This window comes from Rhincodon typus, chromosome 12 (assembly GCF_021869965.1).
Source record: "Rhincodon typus isolate 14 chromosome 12, sRhiTyp1.1, whole genome shotgun sequence".
Taxonomy (NCBI): Eukaryota; Metazoa; Chordata; class Chondrichthyes; order Orectolobiformes; family Rhincodontidae; genus Rhincodon; species Rhincodon typus.
The window spans coordinates 38004002-38024013 of NC_063343.1; the positions used below are offsets into that span (position 1 = coordinate 38004002).

The following is a 20012-nucleotide window of genomic DNA, read 5'->3' on the forward strand; positions in this document are numbered from 1 at the left end:
AGGGCATGCGGCTATGTCCTTACCCAACCCCCACAACCCAGGCCTTGTCATCTCATGGACTGGCGCCACACACAACCCATTAGAATCATAGAATCCCTACAGTGTGGAAACAGGCCCTTCGGCCCAACAAGTCCACACCGCCTCATATAGCATCCCACCCAGACCCATCCCCCTATAAACCCACCTAATCTACATATCCCTGAACACTATGGGCAATTTAGCACAGCCAATTCACCTAGCCTGCACATCTCTGGGCTGTGGGAGGAAACCTGAGCACCTGGAGGAAACCCACGCAGACACAGGGAAAACGTGCAAACTGCACACAGACAGTCACCCGAGGGTGAAATCGAACCCAGGTCCCTGGTGCTGTGAGGCAGCAGTGCTAACTGCTGAGTCACCGTGCTGCCCCTTTGTAATAGCCCCCAGTAGCAGCTATTCATTTCCCCCAGACTGACCTTTATCCACTCCTTTGTCTAACTTTTTTCTCCCCGAGGTCCATTTCCACCTATTGTTTTACTCTTCCCACTCCCTTTAGCTCATCTTCTGGATAAATATCAACCCTTTTCCTAGCTACCATCGGTTCTGAAGAAGGTATGCTAGACCCAAAACATTAACTCTAATTTCTCTCCACAGATGCTGCCACAGATTTTTCAGCAATTTCTGTTTTTGTTTGAGACCAACTTCTGACTAGTGTTCTTTTGAGTTTGGAACTGAAGTCATGAATACAACAGACCAGGAAGGAATTGAAGGGCTCCCTTCCCTGCAGAATATTAATGAACCTCAGGTTTTTAAACTTACGGTCCGGTAGCTTGCCCTGTTTTGTTTTAGCAGTTGCCTACAAATGACTAGATTCAATTTCACAAAATGCAATGGTGAAATTTGAATACTGAACCCTGCTGATGCACTCTGCAGATTGCATTCAAATCTAGTCCAACATAATATGATGGAAGTACCCAAATGATTTTCATATTGGATTCTTGCAGTCTAGATCACAGCACAAAATTGCCTATTGTGCAGTTTAAGAATAAGAATAAACAATGCCACTGCTTCAGTTACTGAAAAATCAAACATTATATTTCATGTGACTGCAGGATTTTAATTGCACTCCAAATCTGCAATATCATTGTAAACAATCAGAATCACTGGCTTATAGTAATACGACACCTCAAACGAGACGGTATGGGACTTTTGCCATGTCCTGCAGAGTACGACAGCGCACAGATAAACAGCCCTGTTGTATGTGTAACTAGTAATTGATAAGAGGAAAATTCATGCTATGGCAGAGAATTCAACAGATAACTTTAATGTCTGATAATCAGATGCTGGAACACAGTATTAGGGGAATTTATATACACCTAGATGTGCTGCACAGCAAACAGTGACTAAAACTGAGAAACTACATTCCATTGTGCAGAACACAGCCTTGAGTCAGGGCAAGTAAAACCTTTCTTTCTACAAATGTCAAACCATGATACATCTCAGGAGATTAAACATACACACTGGTCTGAAGTATGCAATGGCTTTTAAATTTAAATTTTTAAAAATTGCATAAAGTACGTAGATGAATTTATGTACTGTACTCACCACTGATTTCCAACTCTGCCCAGTATGATTTTTTCCCATTTGCTGCTTCTTCTGAAGACATAATTGTATACATTCTCCGGGGATCAGGTGGATCATATTTTTCTTTGGGCATTCCGGTTACACTGAAATGGCAACACAAATTAAATTTAATATGTTCACATTTGCAGACAGGAAAATCAACTTTATTATGAATATACTGCGTACTTGAGAAGATTGTGATCAAAGAAATTATAGTCTCAAATGAAATTTAGGGTGACTGAAGCCATCCAAACCTACACTTTTGTCATCCACTCAAACTTTCACACAATGCACTAAGGCTGAACCAGACCATTCAAAACATTGATGTTTCAAGCCACACATCCTTCTTGCCAGAATTAGTTACCTTAATTTCAACCATTATACTGTTGAAATCCTGATTCACGCTTCAACAACCTCAGGTGAGTAACTTTAAAATTTCCTTTGTGCTAGCCCCATATCCTCCATGTTCCAAGTGTATATTTATAAATACAACGTTCTACACTCAACCAAGTTTACCCATCTTCGTTAACCCACCATCCTGAACTTCCATGCTATTCTTCCTGATGCATTAGGTCCTAGTCTCTCAACTAATTTACATTTAAGTTGTCATTTCCAGTTCAGCACTCCATAGTCTTCTAACTCTCATCTTTCACTATTGACTCGAGGTTTCTTAGACCGTTGCAACTAGTAGAATCAGACTCTCCCCAAACATTGAAGCATCTCTTTTCCTCTGATTAATCTTCCAAAAAGGTATCTTTTCAACCATTAAATCGACCCTCTTAGTCTCTTCACTCCATAGCGTTCATTTATTTGTTATCTATTCTAACCTGTCTCCTATGCACCAAATACCGCTGTGCAATTTCTATTATCAAATTAACATGATAGATTTTGGAGAAGTAGAGCAAAAAACAAAAAAAAAAAAATAGATTTGGATTATGGTTTTAAAAAAAAGTCCCATTGCACTGCAAAGAAATTTTTTTAAAACTCTAGATTTAACTTGAATCCACCCATTACTTGTATGTCTCCTTTCTACATAGAAGTTTCATTCAGTAACCACATCTGTTCCGAAAACACTTTGCAGATGTGTGTTTATACATTGTCAAAAAAAATTTAACACAAATACCCCTCATTAAGATCTCCAATGGTGTGGAAGAATGCAACAGAATTGAAATTTCATTTTGCTTTATATGCCAAAAACCTTCATTCTCTATGGCTTTTGCCATTTCTTTAATATGCCTCCCATACAAAGAAAAGTGAGAGTTTATGCAATAATTTCCTTTCTCCCAAAGGAAGAACTAGTATCCAACAATGTGATTGATGCAGTTCATTTATTGGAGGTCAAATCAACCTCCATACAAACAATTTCTTGACAGTTCACCTCCTCAAATAATTCTAATAATTTATAATGAACAGTTTTAACAGCCTCAAATAGGAACTGATTTTATACCTAAGTGACATATGATACCAATCAGGATCATTTGATACTTCATTCATTTTCAATTATTTTTGTGGTGTCCATTTCTTCAATCACTAGCAATTTAGGATAAATGTTAAATGTAATTAATTCTACCTTCAACTATCACAGTGATTTACCAAAATGTGTGCATCTATCAGAGGGGACACAACTGACAGTAATGACTTATGACCGCATTCATAATTTACAGTAGTCATTTACAGTATTTTATATGCTATTTCTAATGTAGTTACATTACAAAGGGATGTTACAATTAAATCAAAAGGAAATTCAGAAAACTGAAAATAACAGACAGCAGAAGATACTGAAATAATCAGTTTAGCTAATGCAACATTTTTCCATGGAGGTAAAACATCAAAACCATTAGTCACTTTATCAACGTGTGTAAAGTTACATCAAATCAAAGGCCCACACCCACACACAAATACAAAATTTTCACCTAATGTGATTTCATGCAAATAAAATCTGCATAGAATTTTTAAAGTTCATGTCTAAACATTCTTGTACTTCTCCTGGGCAAACAGCAATTCTTCAGCTGTGAGGCAAATGGGACTAGTAATTTAGAGAATTCAATTTTAAGCCACAAACCAGCAACTTGAGAAATTAAAAAAGGAGCTCTTAAAAAATTCTGGAGAGAAAAAAAAACAATATAAATCAGAGAACTGGAGAGTCCTAAAAATCTGCTGGATTTCCTGAATCTCTTATAGGAAGGACACTTGCCATATTTAGAACCATAAGAATGTGGTTGACTGTTAATTGCAAGCCACTTAGTCTATCAAACCATTACTGTGTTATTTAAGACCACCTCATTTGTTTGTTATCTATTCTAACCTGTCTCCTATGCCTCAACATGCCATTATGCAATTTCTCAGAGCAACAAATGCCAGCCTTGCCAGTGACACCAAATCCAAAGGAAGTTTTTGTTTAAAGACTAAAGCAGGTAACCTGCTTTTTAAGAAACTACAGCCCTGGCTTTCATCATAACTATTGGTGCAAGTAGCAACAGGATAGAGACTATCTATTAAAGAAAACAGTTTTTTTAAGCCTTCATGAATATATTTCCAATGCACAAAGTGATTCATATTACAGAACACTCCAGTTGATTTTCATGGTATTAGGTTAATATTTGAGAAAAATAAGGAGGTGCCAAAACACCTTTCAAGCCTTCAAATAAACCATATGAACATATGTTTAATGACTAGCACACTTCAAAAAGAAAATGCAAATAATTTTCAAAACTCAAATTACTAGTAACCTGCATTTCCCCTGTACTACTCAGACTTTCACATTTTTTCAGCACCCCTCCAGCATAAATATACCAGTTTGTCAGAGTTGAATTCTTCAGTGCAAAACATAAAAGAAAAAACAAAGCTATTTGTTTATATATTAACATATGTTTTAATATTTATTAATTAGTCAATTAATTGAACTATTAATTAGTTTTTGAGTTAGCCCCTGGTGAGTTTTCTGTGTGCCTTAAGTTGTTACATGAGAATTCCAGATGCTTGGGATCTAGATATTGGGGACTTTGCTGGTATTAGCAACTGGAAGGCAATAAATGGATCAGATGCTTTAAAGTTAATTCAAGATTTACTTTACCAGTAAAGACAGAATGACCTACCGCAGCCAGGTACACATCGATTTCTTTTAAAACACATTTTGGAGACTGCCTTTAGAATTATGGGTTTGTGTACATTGGTTCAGTTTTACAATTGAACAAGATAAACAAGTTCTAGTTTTGTTTTAACTTCATTCACAGGCGTTGCTGGCTAGGCCAGCATTTATGGCTCAGAGGGCAATAAGAGTCAAACACATTACTGTGGATCTGGAGTCACATGTAAAGCAGAGCAGGGTCAATAAATGTGGAGCTGGAAAAGCACAGCAGGTCAGACAGCAGAGAAGCAGGAAAGTCAACGTTTCATGCTGAAAATCTTCGTCAGGACTGGGGAGGGCAGCCTACAAATAAATTGAGCTGGAGGCCGGTGGGGGTAGTTGGAATGGAGAAAGGTGGATGCAGGTAGGGGCTCATTGTGGTTAGTGGGAAGGGTGGAGTGGATAGGTGAGTCAGAAGATGGACAAGTTGGGGTTGGGGAAATTTTGAAGCTGGTGAAGTCAATATTCAGACCATTGGGCTGTAAGCTCCCAAGGCGAAATATGAGGTGTTGTTCTTCCAGTTTACGTTGAGCCTCACTCTGACCACAGAGGAAGCCAAGGGTGGACATGTCACCAGGGGAGCAGGAGGGGGGGAATTAAAATAGATGGCAACCGAGAAGTCTGGTTGATTGGTGCGTGCAGAGTACACGTGCTTGCGAACTGGTCTCCAAGTCTGCATTTGGTCTGCCTGCTACCTGCAATCAGACCCCACCAAAAATATACTTCCCTCCCCCACTCGTCGGCTTTCCACAGGGACCATTCACTCCGCCACTCCCTTGTCAGCTCCACACTCCCAACCAACCTCCCCACCATACCCAGTACCTTTCCTTGCAAATGCAGGTGGTGCTAAACCTGCCACTAAACCTCCCCTCATGCCTCTGTCCAAGACCCCAAACAATCCTTCCAAATCTGGCAGAGATTCACCTGCACTTCATTTAAACTGATACATTGTATCTGTTGCTCCCAATGGAATCTCCTCTATATCAGGCAGACCAAATGGTTCATGGAACACCTGCACGCACCAACCAGCCCAACCTTCCAATTGCCGTCCAATTTAACTACCCCTCCAACTCCCACTCCCACTCCCCTGGTGATAATGTCCATCCTTGGCCTCCTCCACTGTTAGAGTGAAGCCAAACGTGAACTAGAGGAACAACACCTGACATTTCGCCTTGGGAGTTTACAGCCCAATGGCCTCAACATTGACTTCACCAGCTTCAAAATCTCTTCCGACTCACCTATCCACTCCATCCTTCCCACTGACCAACCATATTAATCCCCTACCTGCATCCAACCATCTCCATCCCACCTATCCTCCCCCTGCCCCAGCCCCACTTCCCTCCGTTTATTTCTGGGCTCCCCTCCCCAGTTCTGACGGAGGGTTTCAGCCCAAACGTTGACTTCCCTGCTTCTCGCATGCTGTCCGACCTGCTGTGCTTTTCCAGCTCCACATTTATTGACTCTAGCTTCCAGTATCTGCAGTCCTTACTGTCTGTAAGGCAGACCAGTATGGATGGCAATTTCTTTCTCTAAAGGATATTAGTGAACCTGTTGGAAAAAATCCATCTATCAACAACAGATTCATGGGTCTTCATTAGGGTCTTAATCCCAATTGTCATGGCAGGATTCAAACCCAAAGTCCCCAGGAGACCCATTGCCCAGGTCTCTGGATTAACAGTCCAGGGATAATCCACTTGGCCATTCCCTCCCCTATAGTTTAGAAGGTCAGGAGAGGTTTGTTAATCTTAAGGGAAATACCCACAGCTTAGAGAGAGAGGTTTGTTAAAAAGTTTAGAGTTTTGGAGCAGTCCTTTGAAGTCTCTGAAATAGGACAGTTATAGAAAGCAATACTCCTGCGAAAGGAAGGATATGTAAAGAGCTAGGTTACTTTAGACTGAAGAGCTACTGTTAGCCCCTGATGGGAAGTTCTGGGATTAAAGCTTGAAGAGGTTTCTTAAAAGTGAAATATATTAAAAGCAGGTGTATAATAGCTCCAGAAAGAAGCTATCTGCAGTTGCAGTCTTGAAGTTACAAGTAACAAACCTACTGAAGTGGTAGCTACAGGGATTCTGGTGTGAATATTGTACAAGTGGTGTTTCTGGGAGCTATACAAAAGCTATTTAGTTTCTTTCCGATATATGAAAAGAACTGTTTTGGGATCAATGGGAGTACACTTTACTGTAGATTTTAAAAATCTGAATTTGTATTACAAGTGAATGATTTGGTTTATTCTATTTTACAATAATTTGCTTCACATGTTTCATTGTCCACGAAAAGTCTGCAGCATCACACATTTATATTTTAGCAGAGAATGCTTTGTTAAAACTCAAACAAATTAAAATATGATCTGTCAAGCTAGGTTTCTGAGATCTGACATAGCCAGTAACTCCTATTCAAGGTTGCTTTGTGTTTAAAAACATTTGTTCAATTACAGCACTAAACACAATTCACATTAAAACAAAAGTAAATTCAATGTTTTAGAAAAATGTAATTAAAATGTATTTTTAACTAAGTGGACTGAAAAAAAAACAACTTGCAGGAAAAGTTGGAGAAACTTCGCAAGTCTGGCAGCATCTGTGGGTAGAGAGTTAAAACATTTCAACTCAAAGTTACTCTTCTTTGGTAGACCTGCTGAGTTTCACTGCCACTTCCTATTTTTAGTTCAGATTTCCAGTATCTGTAGTATTGTGATTTCATTATAAACTTTCTGGTAACTTTGTACAGCCCAGTACACTCCTCTCCAATTTGGTCAGAAGTGGTTAAAATGGCTCACTCCCCAACACAGCTTGAGATAATTGATACAACACTGAACTACTTGAGGGAACAGATTTTGGCAATGACCTCAAATCTCCTTCTTCTGCTATTCTTTTGGTCCAAGGCAGAAATGTCACCTTTGCCAGCTCCTCAAAATGTTAAAAGTTGCTTTGATAAGAATATTTCTTCATCCAACAAACTCTACACAAATGGGTGAAACTAGCAATAGTGGAAATTGAAATGGGAACATCAGCGATCCCTTGAAACAAAGTTTTAAATCACTAGCGTAAATGTCAAAAAGGCAATAAGTCACTTAAAGTAAAAGGAATAAGGTGCTAAAAGTGGCGAGTGATAGTTAAAGCATTGGTTTTAATTTTCAAAAGCTTACTAGATTCAGGAAAGGTCCCACAGGATTGGAGGATAGCAAACACAACTCACTTGTTCAAGAAGAATAGGAGACAAATTTAAGTTTCTCAAGTACAAACCACTCACATCTAGATCACACCTTTAATATTATATAAAACATGCCAAGGATTGAAATCATATGAATAGTTATACCAAGCAAAAGGCAGCAAAATGAAGCCATGGCCAAAGCTTAGTCAAACAGGTATGTTTTAAAAGGAGCATCTTAAAACAACGTGAGTTAGAGAACTTTCAGGGGGGAATTGCAGAGCATTGGACCTATGGTGGGACAAAGGAAGCAGTGATGCACAAAAGGCCAAGTTTGGAAGTATGCAGAATTCTGAGGGTTGTTGGACTGGAGGGTGAAGTCACAAAAGGGATTTGAACCAGTGAATGGGCATTTTAAAACTGAAGTGCTAGTGGATCAGAAACCAATGCAAGTCTGTGATTACCAGAATGACGCTCACTTTCATACTTGTAAGTACATAGAATATTCACACTCCAAAGCAGAAACATTTCAAAATACGAAAAGACCTTCATTTGTAAAATTTATGGTATCCAAGTCCTTGACACACAAGAATACTCAAATGAATAAACAAACATGCAAAACACAGACTGTTTAATGTAAAATAATTTAGTGACAGTTACATTTCAAACATCTTATGCACCTGACTTTCAACAGCACTGATGTAATCAGGCTGTTCAGAAGAGTGGTAAGGTTGATTCCAGGATTTGCATATCAATTATCATGGGCAAAGTCCAAAGTCCAATCTCATCAATTAACAATCTTCACACAGTACATTTTCCAACATTAAAAGTCTCAGCTGAAGGAGAGCAAATGAACTTCAATTTGTCTAGACAATTATTCACTCTTGCTTTGTTTGTTGGGGCAAGGGTAAAAAGGAAGAAAGTAAAAGAATACCAATACAGAGCAAAATGAGTTAAATGAACTACAGTATTGAAAAGTTCCAGACATTTAAGATCTGCATTATATGCCAAAAACTGCAATAATTATGTGTAGATCATGGAATCAAAAATGAATATGCTGCAGTTTCAAGTTTTTGGACGAGGACACTTCTAACAAAGTTGGGTTAGACTGAAAGCATTCACTTTGCTTCTTGTTGTCAGGCCTGCTGAGTATTTCCATTATTTTTCTGTTTTTATTATCATGATGATATTTTGTACTTTATTTTTCCATAATTTCCCTGGGATTGTTACTTAATAAACTGCAGTCCAGTAGTATTTGTTCAAATTGTTTTAAAAATGTTGAGAATAAATTGCAACCTTTCTAATTACTGCTAAAAGAAGCCTGATCTAGTCTCTAAAGTGAAAATGTCTGTAGAGGATAAAGAGGTAGAAGACATTCAGTTTTAAAGTACAGCAAGTTAGGACAAGAGACAGTGCAACAAGTTTCAATTCCAACCAACTGGATTTCTATAAACCCTTTAATGTTTCACATATCACACTGCTCTTCACAGAAATATGAGAAGTCAAACTCAGCAATGACCACAGGTCAGAGAATGTTACTGCCTAGGAGGCAATTAATCATTTGGTTCACTGTTGCTGTGCTGTTTCTTTAGTGGCACAATCCAAAATTAACCCACTTCACATAAAACGTTTTACCTACTTTGACTTTGTTTTTAAAAAAAAAGGTTTTTCCCTAAAAGATGCAATAGCCCCTAGCCTCTGGCAAAGAATTCCATGCTGCTGCTACCCCATTTCAGGAAATTTTTGCTTGCCTCTCTAAGTCTCCTCAGTTTTTACTGCTTCAGTATAATCATTAGGATTTGTTTCCCCGTCTAATTTCTCAGCCCTGGATCATCCTTGTGAATGAGAATCATGCTTTGCTATGGCTTTAATGTTCCATTCTTATAATAAAGCAAATAAAATTGAAATTTAAAAGAAAACAAACAAACTGCAGATGCTGAAAAGCAGAAGTAGCAACAGAAACTGCTGGAAAGCTCAGCAGGTCTGGCAGCATCTGTGGAGAAAAAACAGATTTAACATTTTTGGTCCAGAGACCCTTCCCCAGAATGTTCTGGCCTGAAACATCTCTGGATCCAAAACATTAACTCTGATTTCTCTCCACAGATGCTGCCAGACTTGCAGACCGTTTCCCAACTAAAATCTATACTTTAGCATTGTGGTTTACTAATTTGGTAAAATCATTCTCTCAATAACATTTATAAAATCTCAAATACTGGTGTTCTTATAAAGAATTTATCGATCAACAATTGGCCTGTGAGTTATGTTTTATAATAAGCCTCTCCATACATCCACCATCTCAAATTCTTTCCATTGACCTATTCACAGCCCTACTTTTCTCCCAAGATGTACTACAATAATCCACAGTAAGTCAGAGTAAGGTGCATGGTCAGTGTGAGGGAAATTTTGCCAGAGTGAACAGCTCAGAATTTGGGTCAAAGTGGAAACGTGTGCGTGTGTGTGGAAGAAGTGCTTTAACCAAGGTCAACAGCAAGAAAAAAAATCTCCAGAGCAATAGGTGAGCATGAAAGGAAATAAAGTGCAAATCAAGAAGCCCTCCTGCGCAGAAACCAACAGCAGCATGACATCACGAGTGGAGGGAAAGCAATTGATGGGTAAACAGCTTTTAAATGAGTATTCTGTTTGTGTTTAGGTCTATAGACCTTATTCTCTCTGAGAAAAGTGTGCTGCGTTATGTTTTCACAGTAAGTTCATAATTATTCTAGCAGAAATAAATAATTTAACAGAGTTATGAGATAGCAGGTCGGAAGAACTGGGGTGAAGTGCACATCTGTGGTACATGTAAAGTCACGGACACACTTCACGTATCAGACAAACATCTGCAGGAAGTGTCAACACCTGCACAAGCTTGAGCTCCAGGTTTTGGAACTCGAGCAGTGGCCAGAGTCACATTGAACATCCACAAGACAGAGGACTACTTGATCAACATGGTCACGCTGTCGGTGAAAACATATTGGCAGAGAGGGAATGGGTGACTACCACTCTTAAGAAAATCAGGTGGGTAGTGCAGAGGTCTACTGACTCGCTTTCTTGGCAAATAGTATTCAATTTTGGACACTGGTGAAAGCTATAGTTCCTCAGGAGAGTACAACCAGACGAAAACCTATGGCACAATGGGTGACTCAGCTGTACAGGGAGGAATCAAAAAAAATGGAAGAGCAATAGTGACAGGGGATTCTAGGATGGTGTGCAGCTTGCCTGGTGCCAGAACCAAGGATAACAGAACAGCTGTATAACATTCTTCTGTGGGAGCAGATCAGCCAGCAGTAGTAATCCACCATGCTACCAATGATACAGGTAGGAAGGAGGATGAGGTCCTGAAGGCAGATTTCAGAGGTTAGGAAGGATTACTTCTTGTGCCGCGTACTAGTCCGTAGAATAACAGGGGGACCGATCGTTTGACTGGAGAACTGGTGCAGGAGCGAGACCTTCAGGATTTTGAGGAATTGGGACCAGTAATAGGACAGAAGAGACCTGTACAAGCTAAACTGGGACTATATCCTCAGGGTGAAGAGTAACTCCAATTGGAAGGAAATAAAGTTGGTAACCGGAAGTTGAAGAAATACTAGGGAGAGGAGAAGATAGGTAAAACAAATCCAAGCATCAAGTATGGTTTGAAAGCGGCATCTTCTCTCCACAGTGTGAAAAATGACAAGCAATCTCATTAAAAGTTACGAAGAACTCAGAAGAGATAGACAAGGCAAATGTGATAAGATATTCCCCCTTGCTGGGCATCTAGCACCAGGGGACACAATTTAAAAATGAGGATGCCATTTGGGTCTAAGGGTAGAAGCATGGTGAAACTTTAGCATTCTCTGCCGTAAGACCAATGGAAGCTGAGTCATCAACGGTGCTTAAGGTAGAGATTGATAGATTTCTGATTATCAAGGTGTACATGGTCAGAGGGATAAGGTGGGTAAAGAGATTGAAAGTAATGGATTAGTCATGATTGCATGGAATTGCAGGGCAGGCTCAATGGGACCTTCTGTATTCCTGTTCTTAAAATTCATTTGTCAAAATCCAGTCTCTTCCACGAGTGATGTCAGAAAACAATTAGAGCAAAAGGTGGTTTCAGGGAGTACAGCTAAAATCACATCAGAAAGCACAGAAGGTTGTTTTTTGCCAAGTGATTTAGTGAGGGAGTAAGTAAGTGCAGAATTCTAAATGGCTGCAATGAGAAAATATGAAAATTAGAAAGAATTAGCAAGCATGGAATACATGCTAATTATCTGCACAGTGTTAAAACCATGTTTTTACATAAAGAAACTCACATTTTATTCAATAGTTTACTCAGTAAGAAGTTTGTTAAATGCCTAACTGGAATGCTCAAGTTAAAAACAAGTAACAAGGCCAATGCTTAAAACACAAATTAATTCCAAAATGAAACTCAAAAGAATTTGTGCCAATACCTAAACCTTTCAATCCCTTGACTACTTTACATCACACTCAAGTCAATCAATTACATGGCAGCTTGTTGTAACTAGTTAAACTTAACTTTCAAAACCAATTTTGGTTCCTAGACAACTGAAAAATCTACTTGGAAGAAGCAAGATTGTACGTGGACCTTATATTGGAGAATATTTCAAAGTCAGGAATGAATAACTATATTTTTGATTTAAAAAAGCAACATGAATGATTGTGGTTAGGAGGTGGTGGGTGCAAGTTCATAAAAGATCACTCACCAAACAAGTTATTTCCTGGATCTTGGCCAGTATTGCAAATTAGATTTCTCAGCAATATTTCATCAGTCAAACAATCTTGTACTGACTGTGCATAACGTCGTTGAATTTTTTTGGAAAAGATTAGTTTTTGGCAAAGAATGAGAAGATCAAGGTCCTTAGAGGCAGTCCTAAACAACATAATCATGGGAGCTGCACTCTCTAAAGTTAAATTTGTAAACAGTTATTAGTGGGAATCAAAGATATGGTATCCCAACTGTTGCTTGAATATTAGAATAATGAAGAAACTATACCTTGAAAGACCATGGAGATAAATCAGGATACCACATGCACGAGAAGTTGAGCATAGCAAGGCTACGTTATTTGAAAAAGGTTGATGAAATGCACAGCAGTTTCAATCACCAACAGGATTACATAGGAGACTACACAAAGAATTAGAATGGAAAATATATAACAACTTCCTGGGAAATGATAAGTCAGTAAAGAAAGTCACAGGAAGATACAGAAATTAGTGAAAATAAAGCAATTCAAGAGATTTTCCATAAAATGCAATTGCCAAAACATTAAACTTTAGTCTCAATACCAGCACCCATTATAAAAGTGAACCATATCAAAACCTTGAAGGCAGATGTGTGCATGCAGTATAAAAGTGTACCATTTTGAACCTTTTGCACTGAAGAATTGATCTAGTTTTCTATAACATAAATGACAAAACATGATACACAAAATGATTAATGCCATTGCATATATCGATACCATATCTTTACTAGCAGCAGACAGCTTGTACAACAAAACGATGCAAAAAGAATTTCCTCTCATTGGCAAACTAAAATCAAGATATTGCAATTTGAAATATTTTGACTAACAAGGTCTTTAAAATGTAATACTGGGCACTGGCACATTTAGGTTGTACAATCATGTTGAAAAAATGTCCATATTACAGAACAGGTGGTGCTGGATGTCTTAAAACACATAAAAGGTGGATAAATCCACAGGACCCGATCAGGTGTGCCTTCTGTGGGAAGCTAGGGAGATGACTGCTGGGCCCCTTGCTGAGGTATTTGTATCTTCAATAGCCATAAGTGAGGTGCCAGAAGACTGGAGATTGGCTAACAGGGTGCCACTATTTAAAGGTGGTAAGGAAAAGTCAGGGAACTATAGACCAGTGAGCCAGATATCAGTGGTGGGAGAGTTGTTGGAGGGAATCCTGAGGGACAGAATTTAGATCTATTTGGAAAGGCAAGGACTGACTAGGGATAGTCAACATGGGTGTGTGTGGAAGAAATCATGTCTCACTAACTTGATTGAGTTTTTTTTAAAATAAGTAACAAAGAGGATTGATGAGGGCAGAGCAGTGGACGTGATCTGTATGGACTCCAGTAAGGTGTTCGACAAGATTCTTCATGGTACGCTGGTTTTTGAGGTTAGATCACATAGAATACAGGTGGAACTAGACATTTGAAGACAGAATGTGGTGGTGGAGGGTTGCTTTTCAGACTGGAGGCCTGTGGCCAGCTGTGTGCCACGAGGATCGGCATTGGTTTCACTGCTTTTCATCATTTATACAAATGATTTGGATGTGAACATAGGAGCTATGGTTAGTAAGATTGACGATGACACCAAAATTGGCAGTATAGTCAACAGCAAAGAAAGTTACCTAAGAGTACAATGAGGGACCTTGATCAGATGAGCCAAGCAGTGGCAGAAGGTGTTTAATTGAGATAAATGTGAGGTGCTGCAGTTTGGAAAGGCAAATCACAGCAGGACTTGTACACTTAATGGGAAGGTCCGAGGGAGTGTTGCTGAACAAAGTGACTTTGGAGTGCAGGTATACTGTTCTTTGACTGTGGAGTCACAGATAGACAGGTTAATGAAGGTGGCGTTTGGTAGGCTTGCTTTTATTAATCAGTGCGTCAAGTACAGGAGTTGGGAGATCATGTTGCAGCTGTACAGGACATCAGTTAGGCCACTTTTGGAACACTGCATTCAATTCTGGTCTCCCTGCTATAGGAAAGATGTTGTGAAACTTGAAAGGGTTCAGAAGAGATTTAAAGCATGTTGCCAGGGTAGGAGGGTCTGTGCTGTAGGGACAGGACAAATAGGCTAGGGCTATTTTCCTTGGAGTGCCAGAGGCCAAGGAGTAACCTTACAGGTTTATAAAACCATGACAGGCATGGATAGGGCAAATAGCTAAGTTTTTTTTAATCCCACCAGGATAGGAGTGTCCCAAACTATACGGCATAGGTTTATGGTCAGAGATATAAAAGGGACCTAAGGGGTAACTTTTTCCACAGAAGGTGGTGCAGGAATGGGAATGAACTGCCAGTAGAAATGGTGGAGACTGGTACAATTACAAGATTTGAAAGGCATCCAGATGGGTAAATGAATAAGAAGGATTTAAAAGGGCTACGGGCCAAACGCACACAACTGGGACCAGATTAATTCAGGATATCTGGTCAGCATGGATGAATTAGACTAAAGGGTCTGTTTCCACACTGTGGAACTCTGACTCATGGTTATAGATAAGAAAGCCTTGCAAATTTACCATGAGCAGAATGGGTCTTCTGAAGTCCCAGAAAGATGTTACACATGAGGTTATAAACAGCTGTACTATAGGTTGTTATAGGCTTAAAAGATGAAAGGGAGTGGAGGTCAAGAATAGCTGCCAATTGGAAAGAGGGCAGAAGGAACCACTTTTGAGACCAAGGTATAAGCTTGCCCACAAATCAATTAATATCACATCATCTGGGTACTCAGAATGAAAAGGCTATTTGACTTTAAAGTTACCACAGCCAAACACAGGATAGAGATGCTGCAGAATCCATCTAAGGATGTGGGAAGATATGCCTTAGGCTGGCCAGCTAAGGAGAATGTTGCTGCTGGTGGTGGATTTAAGAAATCCTCAAAACTGAGGAAAGCATTTGCTAGTTGTTACAGGCGCTTGAAATAACTAGTCAGTGAAACAGGATAAGGAAATCCATTGGAAGCTGACAGCAACTGAAAAGACTAAAATTCCACGGCAATTGCTATGGGTTAAGGATTAAAAAGGGGAAGTGTCACTTTCTAGACTGGAGTATATTTTTGTCTACAGAAGTAGTGTTGAGTCAAGTGGTTGTCAGTTATTTTTATTGGCTTGAAATGTTGACATTCAGCTAACATGCAAAAGCTTGAATCTTCCCCCTACCCAAGTTATTAGTCTCTTCAGAGATCAAAATGCCACATGCCTCCTTATCCTCATTCAAACACAAGTTACCTTCATTGCTACATAGTTGCATGTAAGAACAATTACAATATTATTAAACACTGAAAAAGCTTTCATAGAAGCTTAGATTATACTGATGAAAAATGCCTGTTCAAAAGGAATTGCTTCTTTTGAAAACCATAAACTAAAAAATTGCTTACAGCTAAAATTTGAACAGCTTACTTAAATGTCCCAATCTGGCTTCATCCATCTTCATATTTATTAAAGCCTCAAAAATACAAAACTAAGCGAGTTGCAAATAACATTTGTACAGTTTTAGCCTTTACCAGGTCAAGTCTGTCACAAACAGATTTGTTTAATTCCCATGGAAGTTTGGCAGAATGCATCAGATTCTTGCTTGGGAGTAATACACAATTGAAGGAATCTTCCATAGCTTGTTGTGGTGTTAAGTCGTATTACTTAATTCCAGCAAATATACAGACAGCAGCGAGTAAACTTTATAGGTCAAGTGGCCATTATCGTCTCAACATAGGTTAATAATATGGAGAGAACAGATAATACAGTCTGATGATTTTGGCTGTCACCAAATAAAGGGAGCTGTGCTGTTAATGTCATTTAATCCAGAAATCCAGGCTAATTCTCCAGTGCTACACAATCTTACCATATTATCTGATGGAACAATTCCATTCTAGGTTTTATTAACTGTAATTTAGCCAATATAATAACCATGAATCACTTATCAATTATCACAAACTCATCTTAGTATACTAATATTCTTTAGGAAAGGAGGTATGCCATTTTTAACGGTATGGCCTATATGTGTGGCTACAAACCACTGCAAACTGGTCGATTTATAATTGCCCTCAAAGGAGTGAGTAAGCCACTGAATTCAAGAGCAATTTAGACATGGACAACAAATGCTGGCCTTGCCATCAATACCAATATTCCATTAATTAAAGAAAAGTAAAAAACACAGCATTTTGAATACTGTCTTAGACATAATTCCTAAGCTACAGCCATTGGAAGAAAGATATTGACGATATGAAAGCGGATTTAGCCATGAAACAAAATGGAAATTATTCTGGAACAGAAAAGTACAGGACAGTTAAAAACTGAAATCAAGCACCCTGGCAAAAAAAAAAATCAATATCATTGTGAATTGATGGGAAAGTCTCTACTAGTGCGAGTCACATCTTGCACAAAAGGAAGATGGTAAGGCATGCTGGATGTCAATCATCTCAGTTCCAGGAAACTGCTGTAAGAGTTCCTCCAGGCCTAACTAACTGCAGCCACTTCAGTGCTTCCATTATAAGGTTAGAACTGCGGATGATTGGTGATTACAATACTCACCATCATTTGGAACACATTAGAAACTGAATACATCTTGTGTAAATATGCAGCACAACCTGAACAACATTCAGGTTTGTGTTTAAGTGGCAAGTAACATTCACTCTACTCAAGTATCAAACAATGACTATAATCTTGTCGATGAATGGCATTACTATTGCTGAATCCCTCACTAACATTCTGCTAGTTACCAGTGTCCAGAAACTGAAGTGGACAACTAATCTTAAAATTATGGCTACAAGAGCAAATCCATGGCTGGAAATTCGAGTTTGTCCACCATCTGTAAAGGCACAAGGCAGGATGTTGACAGAACCCTCTCCATTGCCCGAATGGATAGCTCCATTCATGGTGCTTAACAGTATTATTTAAAACAGAATAGTCCATTTAATCAAGACCTCTTTCACAATAAACGCAGAGTGGCAGCATCATGTTGTAGAGAATATGGGCAGCAGCAACTCAAGCCTCCAACAGTACCTTCCAAATCCACTACCTCTCACACCTAGGAGGGCAAGGGCAATGGGTGCTTGGGAATGCTGCCAGCTGCAAGTTCCACTAAGTCAAATGAATATCTGACTTAAACTACAATCACAGTTCCTTCACAATCGTGGAACCAAGTCCTGGAACTCCTTTCCTAGGAACAGTTTGGGTCTACTGGCATAAGTCATTTCAGTGGATGGTCACAACCACCTTCGTGCCACCAACATGCAGGGATGTGTGACAAATGCTGGCCTTACTGGTGATACCCACACAGAAAAATGCTGCATCTGGAGGTCAAAAAGCATGGAATGAATGCATCCTTTGCATGCACAATACTTAAATCAAAAAAGGATTTAGTCAAACCTAACACTTATTTCCTACACATATGCAGTTGGATTTTTCTTTCCAGCAATTGTTGCACTGTATTTTCAACCATCAGTTTTCTGTTCAAAGTTGGACAGGAATGTGGAATTAGGTATGTAAACCAGATCTTGATAAAAGCAGATAAACAATAACTAAAAGAATGAAGATTTTTTAGAATACAGGATGTAAGCAGTCAGACCAGACATACTGATGGCAAGAAATTCCTAATCATTAACCTCAATGAAGACAGTCAGAAAAACATAGCAAAAATGTTTAAGGGTGCATATACAAAAAAAAAGGATTTGTAATATGAGAGCTGGCACATGTGCGATGGCCGTACAGCCTGTTTGTTGTTAAATCCTATGATTCCAGTTATAGCTTGAAAGCATTTTACCCAAATGCTAAGGCAATACAGAAGAATTAGAAAATAAGAGACGGAAGAGCAGTCCCTGCACTTTACATTTCTTCAGGGAAAATACTTCCTGTATACTACAGCCCTTAATGTTGAAGTTGTTTTCACTTGTTCCCCGCGCCCCCCCCACACACCACTCTACAGGGTACCTTAAAAAAAGGACATTCAATCGCAGCAGCATCACGTAGAAAAGATTAGTTACTGGGGTTTTTGCAATCGACGTTATCGCTTGAATTGCAATTTAAAAAAGTGTTTTGTCCTCGTTATCCACTTTAGTAACGAATTTTATTCCAAGTTCACGTCTATGATCTAAACACGTAGTTTCAAAAACTTCAGCGATTGTTCAGGCCACCCGAAAATGGGTAACGACAAAGAAAAAAGTGGTGGTTAAGTTGATATACCTGAATTATGATTTCAAAACTAGTACATTTAGGGGAAGTATCAGTTCAATTATTTGTTTTCCAGATGCTGTACCTATATTCACTTACCAACAGAACTGGTGAATCATTATAGCATACAAAATGAGTACGTGTACCCTGTAGTAATTTGTACACCAATTAAGCGCCCCCAAATCACACATCACTAGTATTTACCATTATCATACTGGGGCGCAAAGAACTACGTTCTAAAATCAACCTACCTTCATCACGGATGTCCCGCCCCTACACTGCATCCATTGGTCGGTAAAAACCCGCCGTGCGCCACATTGGTGAACGGTTTGTGTTTGAGTGGCGCGTTCAGTTGTCAATCAAACCACACACGCACACTTCCGCCACAAACCTAGGTCGCTCCGTCGTTCAAATAAAAGCTCCCCCTACTACTAACGTGTAGGCCTCGCGTTGACTACATAAAAGAAGCGACTTAGTTTTCCGTTCAACCGAGACTCAAATGACTTTTAGGGAAAGAGGAGACTCAAATAAAACGAACGAAGCCGACAAAGTCAAACAAATTAGCTAAGTCTTTTTTTAAAAAAAACTTGAGCTGGAAGTTCTAAATTTAAATACTAAAAAACCTCGCAAGGTTCAGAAGCTCGTATGTTTACACGTTACAAATAAATACCTTTAATTCCCTGCTTTGCTCAGGTAAAGTGAAAGCTTAAACCGTGAGGTTTGAAGTGAGAAAACATATATTTTTATACCTGCGAACACATAACAAAAGTTCTAGACCTTTCTTCCCTTCGCCTATAAACCCAGCGAGCCCGTTCTAAAAGCAAACAATCATCATGGCGCCCGCTTTCCATTATTTCCCGGAGAGTTTTCCCCTCCTTTGCGGCTCGCTGATTGGCTGCAGCGTGGACCGTACCACTCGGCCTCGCGTGAAGCAAAACAAACGGAGCCGGAACGAGCGGCTCGCGCCGGAGGGGGTGGGGGTTGCGGCTGTTGAGGACAGCGCGAGCCTCCCAGCCGGAATTTCCCACTGCGCGCCGATTCCTGTTCAAACTACACAGACTGCAACGGTGAGGACGACCGAAGGCCCTAATCATCTCCTTGACCGTGCAAAATCGATTTGTTCATATTAAGGTGTGCATGTCCGTTGGATAGCTATACGCACTCGGCAGGTCATGTTCTAAATATTACAAAGTACCTCGGCTACTCCCCCTCTCTGTGTGGAACTTATTTATTTTGAAAGCGCTGTCTTGGG

The 20012-nt window shown here is 39.4% G+C and overlaps 1 protein-coding gene across 4 annotated transcripts in view; it reads right to left on the reverse strand.

The window, feature by feature from the left end:
- The window catches only part of LOC109912048 (CCR4-NOT transcription complex subunit 6), a 72159-nt gene extending 52529 nt beyond the window's left edge, over positions 1-19630 (reverse strand). Inside the window, exons 1-2 of one of the 4 annotated variants that reach the window (XM_020511426.2) lie at positions 19510-19630; positions 1585-1706 (exon numbers count right to left, since the gene is read on the reverse strand). In XM_020511426.2, the coding sequence (XP_020367015.1) occupies positions 1585-1696 (112 nt within the window). In that variant the 5' untranslated portion in view covers positions 1697-1706; positions 19510-19630. Of the gene's footprint in view, positions 1-1584; positions 1707-18859; positions 18960-19011; positions 19387-19430 lie in introns of those variants that run through there. The other 3 variants (XM_020511429.2, XM_020511428.2, XM_048603630.1) reach the window with 3 other exon arrangements.
- Between the last annotated feature and the right edge of the window lie 382 nt (positions 19631-20012).